Source organism: Tursiops truncatus, chromosome 2, assembly GCF_011762595.2.
Source record: "Tursiops truncatus isolate mTurTru1 chromosome 2, mTurTru1.mat.Y, whole genome shotgun sequence".
Taxonomy (NCBI): Eukaryota; Metazoa; Chordata; class Mammalia; order Artiodactyla; family Delphinidae; genus Tursiops; species Tursiops truncatus.
Genome location: NC_047035.1, coordinates 25,674,742 through 25,691,163, shown reverse-complemented (window position 1 = coordinate 25,691,163; position 16,422 = coordinate 25,674,742). Strand labels below are relative to the sequence as shown.

Sequence of the window (16,422 nt, the reverse complement as noted above, 5' to 3'; positions counted from 1 at the left end):
GGCCCTTGAGACTAAACTGTGTTGTGTTTTCAGCTTTCCAAACCATCTACAGTCTGACAATGGTACACCCTTTTTTTTTTTTTTTGCAATGGCTGAATAGCCAAAAATCTGATGACATTCCACACTCCAGGCCATCCACGGGTATCTGATATTGTCAAGCACTGAACAGTCTTCTCAAAAAGATTTCTGAGTCAACTTCCCTCACCTTCCTCCTTGTTCACACATCTTAGTCAAGTAGTTTGGTCACCTAACTAGGTGTTCATCTCCTCTCGGCCACCAACTGGGTAATGATCAGAACAAAAGGGGTGGAAGGTTATAAAAACCCATTTTGAAAATTTGAGATTCTTCCTTGACTATTCCTGGGCTCGACTGGTCTCCCCTAACAGCAATTCTGGATCAACCTGGGGGTGCAGTTGGGGATTTATGGGATTCAAACTTAATTCCAGTTCAGTCACTTGGGTTTTCTTGTTGGAGTGACGTGGTTTCAGTGCATAAAGATCACCTGGTTGAGCACACTGCTTGTGAGGTCCCGCTACAGTGGCTCACATGGGCCAAGATGGGAGACATAATAAGTCTCTGTCAAGTTTCTGACAGTGCCCATGACAGAAAGGTCTGGATATTAGTATGCAATAGTTGGAGTAAAGGTGAATTTACAGGTACTAGAGTGGGACACACTGATTATATGGCAGTGGGAGGAAACAAACAACCTTTCCACCTGGGGAAGGAACATCTTAGGCCCCTGGAAATGTAAAGAGAAGGGAAACAATTAATGCTCTCTTTGCCTCCTAGGCCCAGCACCCAGTCTGGCAAAATACTAACACAGTTCAACTAAGTCAGTGGCAGCTGTAGCTAGCAATCTGACCTATTGCTGACTCTGTTATTCCACCATGAAATCAGAAAAACTCATGTGGACATGGCCGGTCTTGAACTATCCTCATGTCCCTGACGACATCAACATTAACTCCCAAACATGGACCTCCCTCGCATGTGCGCAAAAACACAGACTGGCACAACCTTCTGTTAGTATGACTGATATAAATTCATAAGCTTCTCCTGACACCCTAGGGACCTTACGTTATGCCTTGTATAGTGATTGAGGCTGCAACTATGCAGTGACTCTCGCTGCCCGTGGGGCTTAACCAAATCACTGTAATGATGATCTAAATCAAATCTGATGGAAATCCAAATAATATTTAACAAAAAATCCTGAACTGGAGTGATCTGCACCCCTTCAGGTAGTATATTAGAATGCAGGGAAGAATGTGCTGTGGAATGCCTTTCCACTGGGCATGGGAGTTGCTTTTTAAATGGGAGAACTCATTGTAATTATTGGCAGTGACATCAAAAATCAGAGGTCAGTCTAAACACCTGTGTACAGACTATAATGGATAACAGACTGGCCTTAGACTACATCTCAGCTAACTGAAATAAGACTTCCTGGTCCCTCCCCACCCCACTCCAGCACCCCGGAGGGCACAGGTTAACACCACAGGTTGGCCTCATCCTGCTGTTTTGTTTTGTTTTTTTGCGGTACGCGGGCCTCTCACTGTTGTGGCCTCTCCCGTTGCGGAGCACAGGCTCCGGATGCGCAGGCTCAGTGGCCATGGCGCACGGGCCCAGCCGCTCCGCAGCATGTGGGATCTTCCCGGACCAGGGCACGAACCCGTGTACCCTGCATCGGCAGGCGGACTCTCAACCACTGCGCCACCAGGGAAGCCCCACCCTGCTGCTTTGACTCCTGGTGAGAGCAGCCTTAAATAAATGTTGTATGAGACAAACTAAATAGACTGGGTCCCTGCCTCGGCCAGGTTAATCAGAGTAGCCAATGGAGTTGCACATTCATGTGAAAATTTGCTAGAAGCCAAGAGAGTGTAAAATCAAGGAGTGAGACTGTTGGGAGAGACAGTCCTCCATGGGTCTCTTGTACTTCCACACATCTTGCTGGGTATGCGGAGAATGCAGGGCCTTGACTGCACTTTACCTGGGCCATTTCCCAAAGTTGTGTTTGCACCAAGCAGCCTTGAGAGATGAGGTAACATCTCTCTCCAGGGCAAAAAGTACGCTTGCTTTTTGTAAATTCCCCAAGCTTGTTGCTCCTTAGCTGCAAGGCAACGCACAGTGTGTGCAGTCATCCATCTGAGCCCATAGCGTCACCCCGTGGGACTTCGGAGCCATGAGAAACTGAATCCAATATGCCGATGTTCATCCTGCTTCCTTTGCTACGAGTAATAAGTTTTTTGACTCTGACCCAGGAGTCTCACATCTTCCGCCAGCACTCATGAAATAGTAACAAGCTAATTCATTAACTTCCAAGTAGGGTAACCCTGATAGCTTGTTAGCCTGCTTGCTTTTTAGTCAAGGAGTTCCATTTCTAACAACCTCTACACTTTCTCCTCAGTGATACTGAGAAAACATGGTATCACGTCTTGGCAAAACAAATTAACCATTTTCAAACTGTATAAAAATTTTCCTCTGAGCTGGAGACCTTTTAAGCTTTTTTAACGAAATCTGACTCCTGCACCTTAGTCCTACAAAATAAAGCCTTTAAGAAAATACATCCTCACAGGATGACCCCAGACCTGCTTCCTGGGACCCTTGTTATCATCCGTGGGCACACAGGTTGTTCTGGCTCCCGAGAATGTGGTACTCAGATAGGAATGTTCCCCTCCGTGGAGGTCTAAATCCTGCAGATTAGGAACTCAGGCCTTAGGAAATTCTGTACTAAGAATTTCCAATTCTCCTGGGTCAGTTCAAAGCACCTTTAAAAGCTACCATTTGAGAGCCAGGTGAGACGCTGCAGCATAACCTGCAAGACATGAAGACTGCTTCCTCAGATCCTAAGGAATCCCACTCTCACACACACCGAAGCAAAAAGATTTCTCTCACGGAGACTGCACCTGGGCAGAGGCAACCACCAGAAACCTGTTTCCCCTCCAGCGCGGCCCCGCCCCTCCGCCTGTGAATCCCGCCCTCTCCGTGCCTCCAGACCAATGAGAAGGCGCGCCCCTCCCTCCCAGTTGCCAAGGTGCCTGCCCAGTCCCTCCCATCACTCACCAGATGTGCGGCGGCTGGTCCAGACGGTGGAAGCGGGTGGCAAAGGACATCAGCGTCACCAGGGCCAGCAGAGCCCACCGGCCGGGCGCCTCGAAGCGCCGCGAGCTCGGAGCAGGCCGTTTGGGGCTCCGCGTTGTAGCTTCGGTGGCCACGTCCGGGCCCACGGCCCTAGCAGCCTGGGACCCACAGCGGCCCCTCCGGGGACGCAGCTCAGACCCTGCCAGGCCTCCGCCTACGGCCGGCGGCATCCTTCCCCTCCTCAGGATGGCCCTCCGGCCCGCAAGCACGCTAGGTCTTGCGAGCCGCCCCGCCAATAAGTCACCAAGCGGCGGCTCGGGGTGCCCTGGGAAATGTAGTTAGTTCCCTACCCCGGACTCTGGGCTGGAAGGGGAGCGCGGTCGCCGCCCGGGCCGCTAGGAGACGGCTAGTGGCGCAGAGCATGACGTCCGGGCGGGCCGGGGAGAAAGCGGGCTCAAAGAACTGCAATTCCCAGCAGCGCCAGGACTGGGGGCGTGGCGGCAGGGCGGGGCAAGCTAGAAGAGACCTTAAAGCTCATTCTAGTCCAAGCCCTAGCTTTACCGAGACGAAAACGTAAGTTCTGACGTGTCGGGGTCTCACTGGGCCTGAATCGTCGACGACTCGGAGAGTCGCAGGCGCGAAGTTTCCTGGCCTGGAAGAGGGGTCGCCCAGAGTGCGAGATGCAAGTGGGGAAGGTCTGTGTCATGCATCCGGGGAGAGAGGCTCTACTTAGAAACAGGGAGAAATCTTGGGGGGCGAGGTCAAAGGTGAGCCGCTCGGCCCCGCCCACAGCTCCTACGGCGACTCCCAGCATGCAATGCGCCGCGCTGGCACCGCTCTGCACCTGCGCGCTACTCGCTGTGGCCTGTGATCCCGAGGGGATTGGGCGCGAGGTGCAAGGTTCTCGTGGAGAGTACCCGGCTTGGTTTGGTGGCTGTACCCTTGCTCTTCATCTGTCTGTCCACCCACCCCTAACCCCACTCGACCTGCTAGGGCTTCCAAGCGTCGTCCCTCGTCTCCCTGATCCGCACAGCCCTGCCGGTCGGCCCGGCAGGTCTTAACAGTTAAATGGCCTTTCAGGGTTGTTTGCATTTTGAGAGAGCGCCAGGGGCGAGGGGAAACTGTGGCACTTACAGTCATCATAATCACTTGGGGACCTTATTACCAGTTTTAATTTGTATTTCCCAAGACTAACCCCAGAACCACTGTTATCAATCTCTATTAAAGATTTGGAACAGCTATTGTAGCTCAAAGGAAGGTGGCAGGCCCATGAGGTGGGATATAACATCACTTTTTTTTTTTTTTTTTTTTGCTGTACGCGGGCCTCTCACTGTTGTGGCCTCTCCCGTTGCGGAGCACAGGCTCTGGATGCGCAGGCCCAGCGGCCATGGCTCACGGGCCCAGCCGCTCCGCGGCATGTGGGATCTTCCCGGACCGGGGCACGAACCCGTGTCCCCTGCGTTGGCAGGCGGACTCTCAACCACTGCGCCACCAGGGAAGCCCTATAGTATCACTTTAACAGTGTATAGCCCTCCCACTCCCAAATAGGAGTTTAGGAGTCTTTCTCGAAAATCATGTGTAAGAGGTGGTTTTAAAATAAAATCTGCTAGAGTGGTGAGAATCCATATTTGAATTAAAAACAATTCCTCCAGGAGTGGTGATGAAACGGATATTTTACTTGGGCTTAAAATTTAGCCCTACAAATGCAAAAAGGAACATGGGATGGTTTATGAAGTTATCATTGGTAAGAGAAAGATCAGAGACCGCCCTCCATTACATCTCCTGATGGCCCATAAGTAAGAAACCTGAGGGCAGGGCATTTACAGTGATTCTGTGGTCACCCTTAGTCTAGGTCAAATGTGTAACATTTAGTAATTAGGTAAGGCATTTCTTTAAGGATTCTAAGCTGATGTCTGCAGCTCTCTAGTGGTTCCATTCTGTTTCAGTGTAGCTGCCTCTTGGCCCCAGGGGCCCCTCCAGCCTAACCAAATAAGGAAAGGGATGCACCCTGGAACAGGGTACATCCAGTTGTAGCCTACGAACTCTTCTCCCTCCAAGAATGCCTGCTGCCTATCACTTGACCTTTGTGCCAGAACTATCTTCACTTTCCCCACGAAAGTTGCCTTCAGAATAGACTGGAACTCCCAGGGTCAGGAACTAACTTGGGAGGGACTGGGTTCCCACTTGTGCCCTTGCCCACGTAGAAGATGGAGTAGAAGATGGAGTTGGTAGTTCAGGGATGATGAAAGCAAGGTCAGGTAGCAGCTTGGTGAGCTGGGGCATACAGAAGGGAGAGTGAACTTGGGTGAAATGTCTGTAGTCAGAGGGATGGTAGACAAGGGTGATCTAAGAAATTCTATTGAGTTCTCCCTCATCCAAAAGGCTACATATGTGTCTGCCAGAAGATTCATGAGTGCTAATTACTGGTAACTCTGTTCTGGGTTCTGCTTTGAAATGCTGGTGACCAAGAAGCACCAGAGAAATTAACTTTGAGTCCCCTAAACTTTAGAGGAGAGGTCACACACCCTGCTGCCTTCAGGGGCCTCAGAGTAACAAAAATGAGAGAAGTGGACCAGATGGGGGCCATAGCAGATCTGAGAGGGCATGCCCTCTCTAAAAGGGGCCATTAATTGGCTCTGATCAATTTTGCTCCTCAGGAAACTGAGTTCATTATCTCCAGATTTTTTTTTTAATAAAAAACGGACAACAGGATTTGTATATGAAACAATGTGACTTTTAATGTTAGCAATGAATTGAAACATTTTAAATACAGTATAGACCAAACAGAACACTGTGGGCTGCCAGCGTATGACCTCAGCTTTGGAGTCAGTGGGCATATTCCCCAGCTATTTTTTTTTATAGATTTTTTTTTGACGTGTACCATTTTTAAAGTCTTTATTGAATTTATTACAATATTGCTTCTGGGTTTTTTTTAATGTTTTTTGGTTTTTTGGCTGCAAGGCATGTGGGATCTTAGCTTCCTGACCAGGGATCAAACCCACACCCCCTGCATTGGAAGGCAAAGTCTTAACCTCTGGACCGCCAGGAAAGTTCCCCCCTCTGAGTCTGGCCTGAGTTTTCCAGATGCTATTTTTATGAGATCAGCTGAGAGTCTGGAGGACTGGTGGGTGGAATGTTGAAAGAGATGGGCACCAAAGTGCAGAAAACTAGATTTCCTGGTCTTTCTGCCACTGTTGGAAGGAAATAAGCTATCATTTTAGGGCAACCCTTCATTTTACAGATGAGGGAGCTGAAGACTAGAGAAGGTAGGGATTTGTCCCCAGTCATGCGGGGCTAGGTCCTGCACTAGGACCAGACTCCCAGTATGCCAGCTCCTAGCCCACTGCACCACATGAACTACTGCTTCAAAACCAGGCCTAGCTGTCTGCCCAGGACACCAGACCTGGCTCCACCAGGAGCATAAAAAGCTTTCCCCAGATTAGAAAGAGATGCCCTTTCTGACCAGAGTCAAAGTTCTCCTGATGCCTGTTTAGACCAGCTTCCCCATTGGCTCATGGGATCCACCCCTTTAGGGTTCCTCCCCCTGCCCCGCAGTTCTGTGGGAGGGGACATTCCCTGAGAGGCCAAGGGTCACCACATCATCATGGCTGAGTCTAGGAAGGTAAGGAGGGCACCTGCAGTCTGGCTGCCCCTTTGGGGGCCCCCTGGACATCAGGAATGCATGACAGCACAGTTTGGAGCTGAGGGACCCCACATGACTCCCCAGGCCTCTAACCCAGAGAGCTCTGAGTCTGGCCTGACTTTTCCAGACGCAGGCCTGAGGGAGGAGGCCTAGCAGGCTAGGAAGAAACAGTGCTGGCTTGGAGACCCCTGGCTGGGAGCTGTTGCCTCCCCTCCAGTGGGCTCCTGGGGCTGAGAACCCACCAAGCATGGGTTAACATGCGTCCTCGTCTTCTCTCCTCAGCCCATCCTCTATTCCTACTTCCGAAGCTCCTGCTCATGGAGAGTTCGAATCGGTAAGAGCTGTACCTCCACCGAGAGCTGGAGTGGGGTGGTATGGGGTGGAGGGAGGCCTGGGTGAAAAGCCTCTGTCAGACAGGGCACCAGCCACAGCATCCCCAGTCTCCTGGAGCCCTCAGCCTCGAATGGCACCTCCACCTCGGAAGTCCAACTAGAGGAAGGGGGGAGGGGTGTTTTTCCTCTTGGGCCTGCCACCTCTCCCACTCTGCTCTCCAAAGCCCCTTAGCAACCATGCTTCAGGCAGGCTCACAGAATCCAGAGATCCTTGGTAACTGGCAGGGAACAGCTGGCCTTCCTCAGTTCTTATCTTATTTGATCTGGCAAATTAAACAGAGCTGGCCAGTGTGGACCCCAGAGGCTTCGGGAAGGAGAAACTGGGCCCTCTGGTTTAGTCCTGGTTCGACCCTTCTGTCCCTCAGCTTAAGTCAGCCCTCGGCCAAGGTCATAGTCGTAGCAGCTCGTACAGAAAGAGAACGGTGCTGAGTGTTTTTGTGTACATGACTCCATTTAAACCTCAACGACCCTGGGAGGGAGGTATTATTATCATCACCATTGTACAGGTGGGAAAACTGGGGCACGGGGAGGTTAAGTAACTTGCCCAAGATCATGTAGCTAGTAAGAGGCAGGCCTGGAATCTGAACCAGCTAGCCTAGCTCCAGCTAGTCCATGCTCTTTACTACGCTATGCTGCCTGTCAGATGGGGAAACAGGCACAGAGGCTGACGTTACTTGTCCAGGGCCACACAGCTAGCAAGTGAATGTGATGACATTTAAACCCAGGTAGCCTGCTGCCAGGAGCCTGTTCCTGACTCGGAAGCCATCCTCATGACCCTCCCCCTCCCACAGTCACTTGGTATTTGCTAGAATCAGTAGGCAAGAGCACTGGGGTGCCCGAGGACACATTTCTCTAAGAAGATGGCCTCCCTGGGCCCAGAGCCTCTGCCCTGACGGGGCCAGACCAGCAGCGCGGGCACTGTCTCTGCAGGGCCACCACACATTGGCCTCCTGCCTGGCCCCGACCACTTCCACTCTCCAGGGTGGAGCTGACCGACGCTGAGAAGGAGCCCCGCGTCTCCTGGGCTGTCTGCAGGCTGTGACACGTCTTGCGCTCCTCCCCTCACTCATTTGCCTGATACCGGCCATCACCATATTTTAAGGCACAAGTGTGCACACTTACACACACAGTCTCCTCCACTAGGGTCGACCGAGTGTTTTGCCCTCACCATGCTGGGAGGAAAAGATCAAAGGAGATGGAGAGGAAATCCAGCCACTGGGAGTCAGCAGATGTGCTGAGGTCACCAGAGAGCCCTGATGCCTTGGGATCTGTAGTCAACAGCCCTGAGAACGGAGAGAATGGATTAGGAAGGGGTTCTCCTCTAAACAGAACAAGAGTGTCCTCTGCCTGTGTGGGCCCTGCGTAGTCACTGAGCACCTTCCCTTGGCCCTCAGATGACCTTTATGGAGGAATGATTGCATGTCTCCAACAAATAAGCCCTGCTTGCCACTGGGTAAGGTCCTGCCAGGGGCAGAGATGAAGGGGACATTGCCCTGCTGTCCTCCAGGAGCCCTCAGCGGGCCAGGGCACACACCCTCATAGCACCACCTAGAGGCATGAGAGGTCCGCTGGGGATACAGAGAGTCCAGGGGCAAGAGAGGCAGAGCATCATGGCCCTGGGGTAGGGGAGCGGGTGGTGATCCAGGAAGTTCGGAAGAAGGCGACAGGGCTACCCAGCAGTGTGGAGAAAGAAGCCTCCTTCCCGCTCGTCACCCTGGGAAGTGTGGTCAGAGGCTGTCACTGACTTGTCTGCTGTCTCTCCTAGCTCTGGCCTTGAAAAACATGGACTATGAGACGATAACCATCAACCTCACAAAGGATGGGGGGCAGCAGGTAAGGAGGCTGCCCCCAGGCCACAATGTAGGAGTCAGAGGCCTTGGAGAGGGGCCCGGCAGGGGGTGCAGACTTCTGCAGGCAAGAAATGAGCATGCGCCCTGTGGTCCCCATGGCCAGAGGAGGCTGCTGGCCCTGCCCTGTGGGACAGGGCGGCCAGCTGTGCAGCAAGAGGAGCCATGGGAAGGACCCAGGTTCCAGGCTCCGCACCACAGCCTGGCCTCTCCATGTCTGGCTCCAGAAGTGTGGGTGGTGAGCGGGTCCTCGCCCCATGCCAGGCCCTCTGGATGTGCCTTGGTGACCACATATAAGGTGCAGGGACAAGCACATAGCCTGGCCACTGGGATGAAACCTGTATTTCAGCAGCCACTGGGGTTCAGGATACTTCACAGATCCCCCAGGTGTCACCCTGGGCCTGGGAGCCAGGGCCTTTCCCAGGGGAGGGAGGTACAGGTGGGCAGTAGGCGAGGGGCTTCCTGCTTGCCAGACTCTGCTTTAGCCAGCTCAGGCCAGGCTGCCCAGTCCACCAGGGCCTTGTCTCCACAGTTCTCTGAAGAATTCCAGGCCCTGAATCCCATGAAGCAGGTGCCAGCCCTGAAGATTGATGGAATCACCATTGGCCAGTCAGTGAGTGGCGGCTTTGGGAGGCCCCTCATGAGCGTGGTGCCCTGGGCAAGAGGACCTCGTAGCTCTTCCTTGCCTGTGTCTGCCCAGGGCACCCAGCTCTCAGCAGGGATGAGCGGGGGAGGGAGGAAGGTTGCTTGCTTGCTTTGGGAGGTGAAGGGAGACTCAAGCATATGGGGGACTAAGTTCTGTAGGACAAGGGTCCAAAATGATCTCATCTTCCTGGGGAGCCTCTTGGCTTCACAGGGCTCAAGGGGAGGATGGTAAGAAGGGTAAGAAGGGGGGTGGTGACGATGGTGGTGTTGGAAGTGGGGGAGGAAGAGGAGTTTACGGTCCCCCCATGGTCCCTGCCTCACGGCTCGCCTCCGGACAGCTGGCCATCATTGAGTACCTGGAGGAGACCCGGCCCACGCCGCGACTCCTGCCTCAGGACCCAAAGAAGAGGGCCCATGTGCGCATGATTTCCCACCTCCTGGCCAGCGGCATCCAGCCCCTGCAGGTGCGGCTCCCGTGCACTTTCTCCCTCACACGCCTCTCACCCTCGCATCCCCACACGCATGCACTCTCCCCTCCGCATGCACGCGCACCCTGGCCAGCCCACCGTGAGGTGCCTTGCGGGGTGGCAGGAGGACAGAGGGGATTCTCAGGGGCTTGGCCCTGTCCCCTGTGGCAGAGGGAGGAGGGAGGCCAGAAAGCATCCACTCCCTGGGACGCCAGCCGCCTTCTGGGAAGCCCCAGGTTTCCAAGGACACGTCCAGAGTTGCCAAGGTGGGGAAAGGGCCAGGTGGCAGGGAGAGGCTGAGCAGCGCATGCCCCCGCCTCCCACCTTTAGCCAGAGCAGCCTTCCTTTCACCTGTTCTGTGTCATAGATTGGGATTCTCCTAATATTTTTTTGGTAAGTTTTCACTGGTAAAACAAAAAAGTATTAAAACAATTCATCTGTTTAAAAAAAAAAATTCATCTGTGCTAATCCCTGACTTTGCAAGTAAGGAAATAGCCCAGAAAGGTGGAGTGACTGCAGTCACTCTAAGTGTGACAGACCCCCTGACTGTGTATCTGTGGCCCCCCCGCCCCATGTCACTTTTTTTTTTTTAACAGGAAGTTGAAGCAGACAGACATCCAAATCTCCTGAAAGCCAATCCTATGTGCCTCCCCCATGCTGCCCTCCCCAACCCTGTGTCACACTCCCTCTCCTCACAAGGGACCATGTCAGGGAGAAGCATTGAATGCAATGGAGAGAGGCCTTGGGTTGTGCCTCCACCCTTACACATCTCTGCCAGAGGGATAGGGGCCACGAGGGCAGCCAGAGAAAGTGGCCTCTGGGATCGTCACCTCCCTTCCACCTCAGGCCCCACAGGGTGGGAGCTCACAGGGTCCAGGGTAGGACAGGTGTACAGCCAGGGACACACGGGAACCAAGCTCACCTGAGGGGACTTGGCTGAGTGCGCGGCTCAGCCTGGCTCCCAAAGCTCATCCCAGAGTTTTCTTGGGCTACACAGAACCTGTCTGTCCTGAAGCAAGTGGGACCGGAGAACCAGCTGACCTGGGCCCAGCAGGCCATCAGTTCTGGCTTTAACGGTGAGTCCTTGCCCCTGTGAGCTGCCCCTGGTGACCTCTTAGAGAAATGGCCCTCACACCGGGGGCCCTGGCATCTGGCAGCGTCCCGGGCTCTTTGGCCTTGGCAGTGGCATGGATGAGGGTGGGGGGGCAGGGCCGAGGAGGCAGTGGGCTGGGCAGAATCCAACCTGGCCTCAACCCCTGGCACTTCTGGGAACCTCATGCCTGAGGCCTTTTGGAGATGGATGGCCCAACTTCTGCTCCATTGCCCACTCCAGGCAGGAAGCCAGGGCCAGCAAAGTGTCAGCACATCGGTGTGAGAACTGCTGCCTTGGCCAGTGGCAGGCCTTGTCCCCTCAGAGGAGGGAATGGTAGCTGAACTTGCAGAGCGCAGGGAGGCATCATCTTATCCCCATGTGCCCATCACCTCTCTCCAGATCTGACTGCCGTGTTCCCTCTAGCACATGCTCCAGCCTGCCACTCAGATAGCTGCCATGTCATAGCTATGCACCAAGGCCCAGAAAGGCTGCTCTCCCCTTAGAGTATTCATGTTGCTTCCCTCCAGCTCTGGAGCAGATCCTGCAGAGCACAGCGGGGAAGTACTGTGTGGGAGATGAGGTAAGCTCTCCCCAGGCCCATGGGGGTGGCCTCCTCCCTCAGGCCTACCTCAGGCTGCCACTGTCTTCCACTTAGACTCAGCTACCTCCCTCCAGCCCAGGGCAGGCACAGCTCAGAGAGCTTCCTGAGGAGGCAGCTGTAGCAAGGGTGGGGAGTCAGCAACCCAAGGTCGTCCTCTCTGCGTTAAGCAGAAGTTAGCTCACGGGGAGCTTCTCAGCCCCTTCCTGGTCAGCTGCCTCAAGAGGAAGTGAGTTTCTCATTGCTGGAGGTATTCAAGTTGAAGACCTCATCTCTGAGATGAGGAGGTGGTCCAGCCATCAGATGAGGGATCAGACTAGGTGATGTCTCCATTCCCTTCCAATGCTAGGATTCTAGGATTCAGGTGCCCTTGACTCCTACAGGCTAAGGCCCTGGCTCTATGGTAATTCTGGTTCCAGAGTCCCCCACCTGCACCCAGAGGCTTTCCCTCCCTGCTGGGAGCCCCCACTAAGTGCCTGTGGTGGCAATTTTGAACAAGCACAGTAACATCCACTAAGGCAGTCGAGCCTTCTCTGGCTACCCACAGTTGGTTGTCAGCGCAACTGCACTGTAGCCTGGGAGAAGCGCTTCAGCTGCAGGGACAGACCCAGCCAGCCCGGGGAGATGAGGAGGGGGTGGGGCAGTGGGGGTGGGGTAGAAGAGCCAGAAGCAGAGGGGAATGCCAGGGGCCAGCACCCCAGTGCTGTCACTGGTGGGAGTCTGGGGTGCGCACCCTGATGCAAGCCCGCCCGACCCTCTTTGCAGGTGTCCATGGCTGATCTGTGCTTAGCGCCTCAGGTGGCAAATGCTGACAGGTAAGAGACAGCCCTGCCACCCTCCCTCTTCCTCCTGGCTCCTCCCCTCAAAATGCCCAGCTGCCTCCTACAGTCAGGCCCTGACTTCATCGACTGAGGTAGCATCTCACGCAGACCCTCCCCCACTGCCCCCAGCAGCCACTGTGGCCGTAAGAGACAGGCAGAAGCTGGGGTAACACCCTTCCCATGCCCACTGCAGCCCAGGGGATACCGCACAGCCCCCACTCCTAAGAGGAGGCGTGTCACCTGGTGGACGCCCCTGCAAGAGTCCACTCCAAGAGCCTGCTCTCCCCAGACGTGGCATTTCTGTGCCTGGCAGTGAGCTCTGCCTCTGCTTTGCTCCATCAGCCCTTCAGGAGGGCACGGATGAGAACCTCTCTGTGGAAGGCATCGTGCTGGGCACTGTTAGGGGTATGGAAATGTGTGACACATTCCCTGCGCCTGAGAAGCTTATGACATGGGTGGGGAGATGATCTGTATATAAATGCCCAGCACTGGCCTTACACATAGTAGGTTGTATAGATAGCCATGGCCTGGAATAGGAGCAGTAGGAAACTGAGATGCCAGACAATACTGCACAAGACTGTCCCTCCCCAGAGAGCTACCTGTGAACAAGGACCCCCAACCTGGCAGGGCTGCCTTCCTAGGCCTTCCCTGGCCAGCCCCAGGGACCTCATCCAGCCCCGCCTCTGTGCTTCCCCCATCGCCTGCAGGGCAGTCTCCCTGGGCCCCTGCAGACCTTGGCTCAGGGGGATGTTTCTCTGCCACAGGTTCAAGGTGGATCTCACTCCCTACCCTACCATCAGCCGTATCAACAAGTCACTGCTGGCCTTGGAGGCCTTCCAAGTGTCTCACCCCTGCCGGCAGCCAGATACACCCCCTGAGCTGAGGGCCTAGCTCTCAAACCGCGCGCCACTTGTGCAGGGGCCGGGAGCGGGTGCGGGAGCAGAAGCTGCATGGGCTGAAGAGGCCTGGAAGCCAGCGAGCCTCAACTGGCGAGGTGGAAGACCTGAACTCCTAGCCCTTGAACTTGAACTCTAGGCCCTGGATTTGCCTTCCCACTGAAACTCCTTCTGCCTCAGCCCCTTCATCTGTCACATGCGGGCAGAATGGGGTGGGAGAATGCCGGGAGGCGGGTAGGCAGGAAGTCTTCATGACTGTGTCGCGGGCAGTCATGAAGATGAAGTGAACGTAGACTGAAACGTATGCCGAGTTTACCAGAGAGCCATGAGGAAGTCTGAGCGCCTCTTCCCGTCCCCTCGACTGTACCTGACTCCAAAGAATGCCCACACTGAAATCTGGTAATTAAACTAAAGCCCAGGCCCCCGGGTTGTTCACTTAAAGCTGAGCTGGGTTGCAGAAGGTGAACACTCTTCCTAGCTGGAATCCCTCTGTGTCTGGACCAGGAGAGAAAGCCAGCCAGCCACTTGCCCACTCTGTGGCTGGCCTGGCCCCTGGGACCTAAGGGCAAGGAAGAGAAATAAGCCCAAAAGCCTGCCTGAGAAAATCAGACAAGATCCAGAAGAGAACAGGTATAAGAAGCAGGAAAGAAAGCCTCCTGCGACCAGCTGAGTGCCCAGGCCTGGGAGTGGCCCCGTTGCTCACTTCCACGGCAGCACCGAGGAGACGCTGGCCCGCTCAGCCCAGTCCCTCATCTTCAGGGGCAGCGTTCTCTGGAGCAGCCGCAGGATTAGGTGCTTAGGATACATCCACGTGTGAGCGGTGCTGGGAGCTGGAGGCAGGCTCCTCCGTGGGCAGTATGAACAGCTACTGACCAAGCTAGCAGGAGGCCAGCCGGGTAACGGCTTACCTTGGGCTGCCCTGGAGGGAGCAGGTCCCCATGCCTGGCAGTGCTCAGCCAGAACCAGGATCACCTCGGGCAGAGATACTGTAGGGAGATGCGGGTCACTTCTGGGAGTGAAACAAGATGACATTTATGTTCCATATGTGAGATTTCATTTCCCCTGTGTAGCTGAGGTTTAAACAAGGAATTAAGATAGATGTGTCTGGTCCAAGTGGAAGCCACCTTTCTCGGCCATGAGTCCCTTTTCTTTAGCTCCAATGCCAGGGCACCTAGTTCTCCCCTCTCATCCCGGGCTCCTTAGTGGCCTCTCCTTCTCTCTTGGATGGCCTGGGCTCCAGGCTCTAGAATGACCAAGGTGGGCCACTCTTGTTCCCAAGGTGAGTTTGTCCTGGCAGAGCCCAGAGAGAAGCCCAGGAAGGTAGAGGAGACACAGCAATGGTGAGGGATGCTGTGCCTGCCCTGCTGCCATCTGGACCTTTTCCTCAGATTACTCCAGACCTGCCTGGCTGCATAAGGCTCACCTGGGCTCTCACCAAGAAACCTTGACTTGAGATAAGAGACTAATCTCCTCAGCTCAGGGATCAGTAACCGTCACCTGACTTGGACTTTTGAAATTGAAGGTGATTCAAGCTCCTGTGGATTTTAAAGAGAAAATGAACTCAGGGGAAAGGAGAGAAGCCCATACTTCAGGCTGTGCTCCTACAGCTCCCACGGCAGTGTGCTCCCTGGCCCTGGAGAGACATGGGCCCAGCCAGGAGCAGCGGGCAAGCTGCAGGGCTAGCCTTGGCCAAACGGGGCGCTGCCACCACTCGCCCAGATTAAGGAGGCAGCTGGCTCTACCTGTCACTAACAGGTGCCTTTGGGAGCCCAAATAATCCAAAACAACTTCCAGTAGTGCTGAGGTTACCAGGTTCCCCTACTCCTCCCTCCTCCCAGTCTCGTTTCCAGGCAACAGAGGAGCACAGAGACTTCTGGGAAGTATAGGCAGTAGATAGAATCCACATCTAGGACAAGGTACAGGCGCAGAGACAACCTGAGACCACTCCCCAGCCCTGAATGGTTCTATGGGGAACTAGGTATAATGAGCGGGCGGACTGGGGTTCTTCCTAGAAGGAAACCATCTGGTGGCTGTCCTGCTCCAGCTGCTAATGCACGTTCCACTTCCCCCCACTCAGCATGCAGCGAGCCCTGCCAGGGGACTCCCCGCGCTGGGAGCTGGCGGGTGTGGCTGTGTGACTGGGGATATGGCAGACATGGCCCCTGCTCTTACTGAGCTTATGTCCCTCCACTTATTCCTGGAAATTTAACTGGCCGTCTCTATCTCCACCCCTCAACATCATGGGCCTGTTGCCTATCTGCTTGTCTGTCTGATATTAATTTGGTTAACCTGAGGCTCCATCAGCCATCCTAAAACTGGTGGCCAAAGCTGAGTTGGCCACCTTAAAATTTAGATTTTAAGGAAATCTAAATCAAGTAAAGAGGCGATACAGCCTCCGTTATCAAGCACTTATAAAAACCATCCTCATTTAATGCACAAAACTCATTTTAATATTTTTCTCATAGTTCTGGTCCTCTAGTTCAACAGGAGTTTTGTGATACGTGTCCGAGTGTGAGGTGAAAACCAGCCATGGGTAGGGGAGGGGAGGGATCAAATGCTGTGGGTTTTCCTCTGGGCTCAGTGAGATCCTTGGAGTCCATGACATTTCTGAGGCCCTCCTTTATCATCTGGTTTTCTCCAAACCCAGACAAACCTGTCCTTCCTCACAGAAACAGATGTGTCTAAGCCAAAGAAACTCACTCCAGGCTCCTCTGAGCTGCCTCACCTGGGAAGTGCTGGGTTCTTCAAGTGTCCCCACATCCATGACCTGAGCCACCCAGAGACACGGCTGACTAACCTTGGTGGTTCTCAGCTGTAGGAGAACTATAGCCCTTCTCCTTGTTCAATGATGTCTCAAGGACTTCACAAAGGAGTCCTTCTCCTTTGTGAAGGAGATTTTTGTATTTTAAAGCTAGAACCATGGGAATTCCCTGGCGGTCCAGCAGTTA

At 54.2% G+C, this 16,422-nt stretch overlaps 2 protein-coding genes across 10 annotated transcripts in view; one reads left to right on the top strand and one right to left on the bottom strand.

The window, feature by feature from the left end:
* Positions 1-3,302, bottom strand: part of POMT2 (protein O-mannosyltransferase 2) — a 47,717-nt gene extending 44,415 nt beyond the window's left edge. For all 6 annotated transcript variants that reach the window (XR_004525017.2, XM_033850789.2, XM_073800179.1 and 3 more), the window contains exon 1: positions 3,055-3,302. Coding sequence is in view for 5 of the 6 variants with exons in the window: in XM_033850789.2 (XP_033706680.1) it covers positions 3,055-3,302 (248 nt within the window). In the remaining variant the exon portion in view is untranslated. The remainder of the gene's footprint in view (positions 1-3,054) is intronic.
* Positions 3,303-3,599: 297 nt separating this feature from the next.
* On the top strand, positions 3,600-13,894 carry GSTZ1 (glutathione S-transferase zeta 1). Of its 4 annotated transcripts, none has more exons than XM_033850793.2 (9): positions 3,600-3,767; positions 6,998-7,049; positions 8,873-8,940; positions 9,487-9,567; positions 9,938-10,063; positions 11,064-11,142; positions 11,687-11,739; positions 12,523-12,572; positions 13,343-13,894. In XM_033850793.2, exons 1-9 carry the CDS (start codon positions 3,753-3,755, stop codon positions 13,467-13,469), a joined length of 651 nt encoding a protein of 216 aa, XP_033706684.1. In that variant the 5' UTR covers positions 3,600-3,752; the 3' UTR covers positions 13,470-13,894. The 4 variants fall into 4 exon arrangements, with proteins under 4 accessions (XP_033706684.1, XP_033706682.1, XP_033706683.1 ...); XM_033850791.2 differs by having other exon boundaries at positions 3,600-3,839; XM_033850792.2 differs by lacking the exons at positions 11,064-11,142; positions 11,687-11,739; positions 12,523-12,572; positions 13,343-13,894 and adding an exon at positions 10,663-11,055 and having other exon boundaries at positions 3,630-3,767.
* Positions 13,895-16,422: the final 2,528 nt, after the last annotated feature.

What these genes read in the sequence shown, in the direction of transcription:
- GSTZ1 (XM_033850790.2), top strand. Translation starts at nt 3,753, where the DNA reads ATGCAAGTGGGGAAGGTCTGTGTCATGCATCCGGGGAGAGAGGCTCTA. An exon ending in CTTGGGGGGCGAGGTCAAAG is followed by an intron (nt 3,840 to 6,997) that starts GTGAGCCGCTCG and finishes TTCTCTCCTCAG; the next exon opens with CCCATCCTCTATTCCTACTT. An exon ending in CAAAGGATGGGGGGCAGCAG is followed by an intron (nt 8,941 to 9,486) that starts GTAAGGAGGCTG and finishes TTGTCTCCACAG; the next exon opens with TTCTCTGAAGAATTCCAGGC.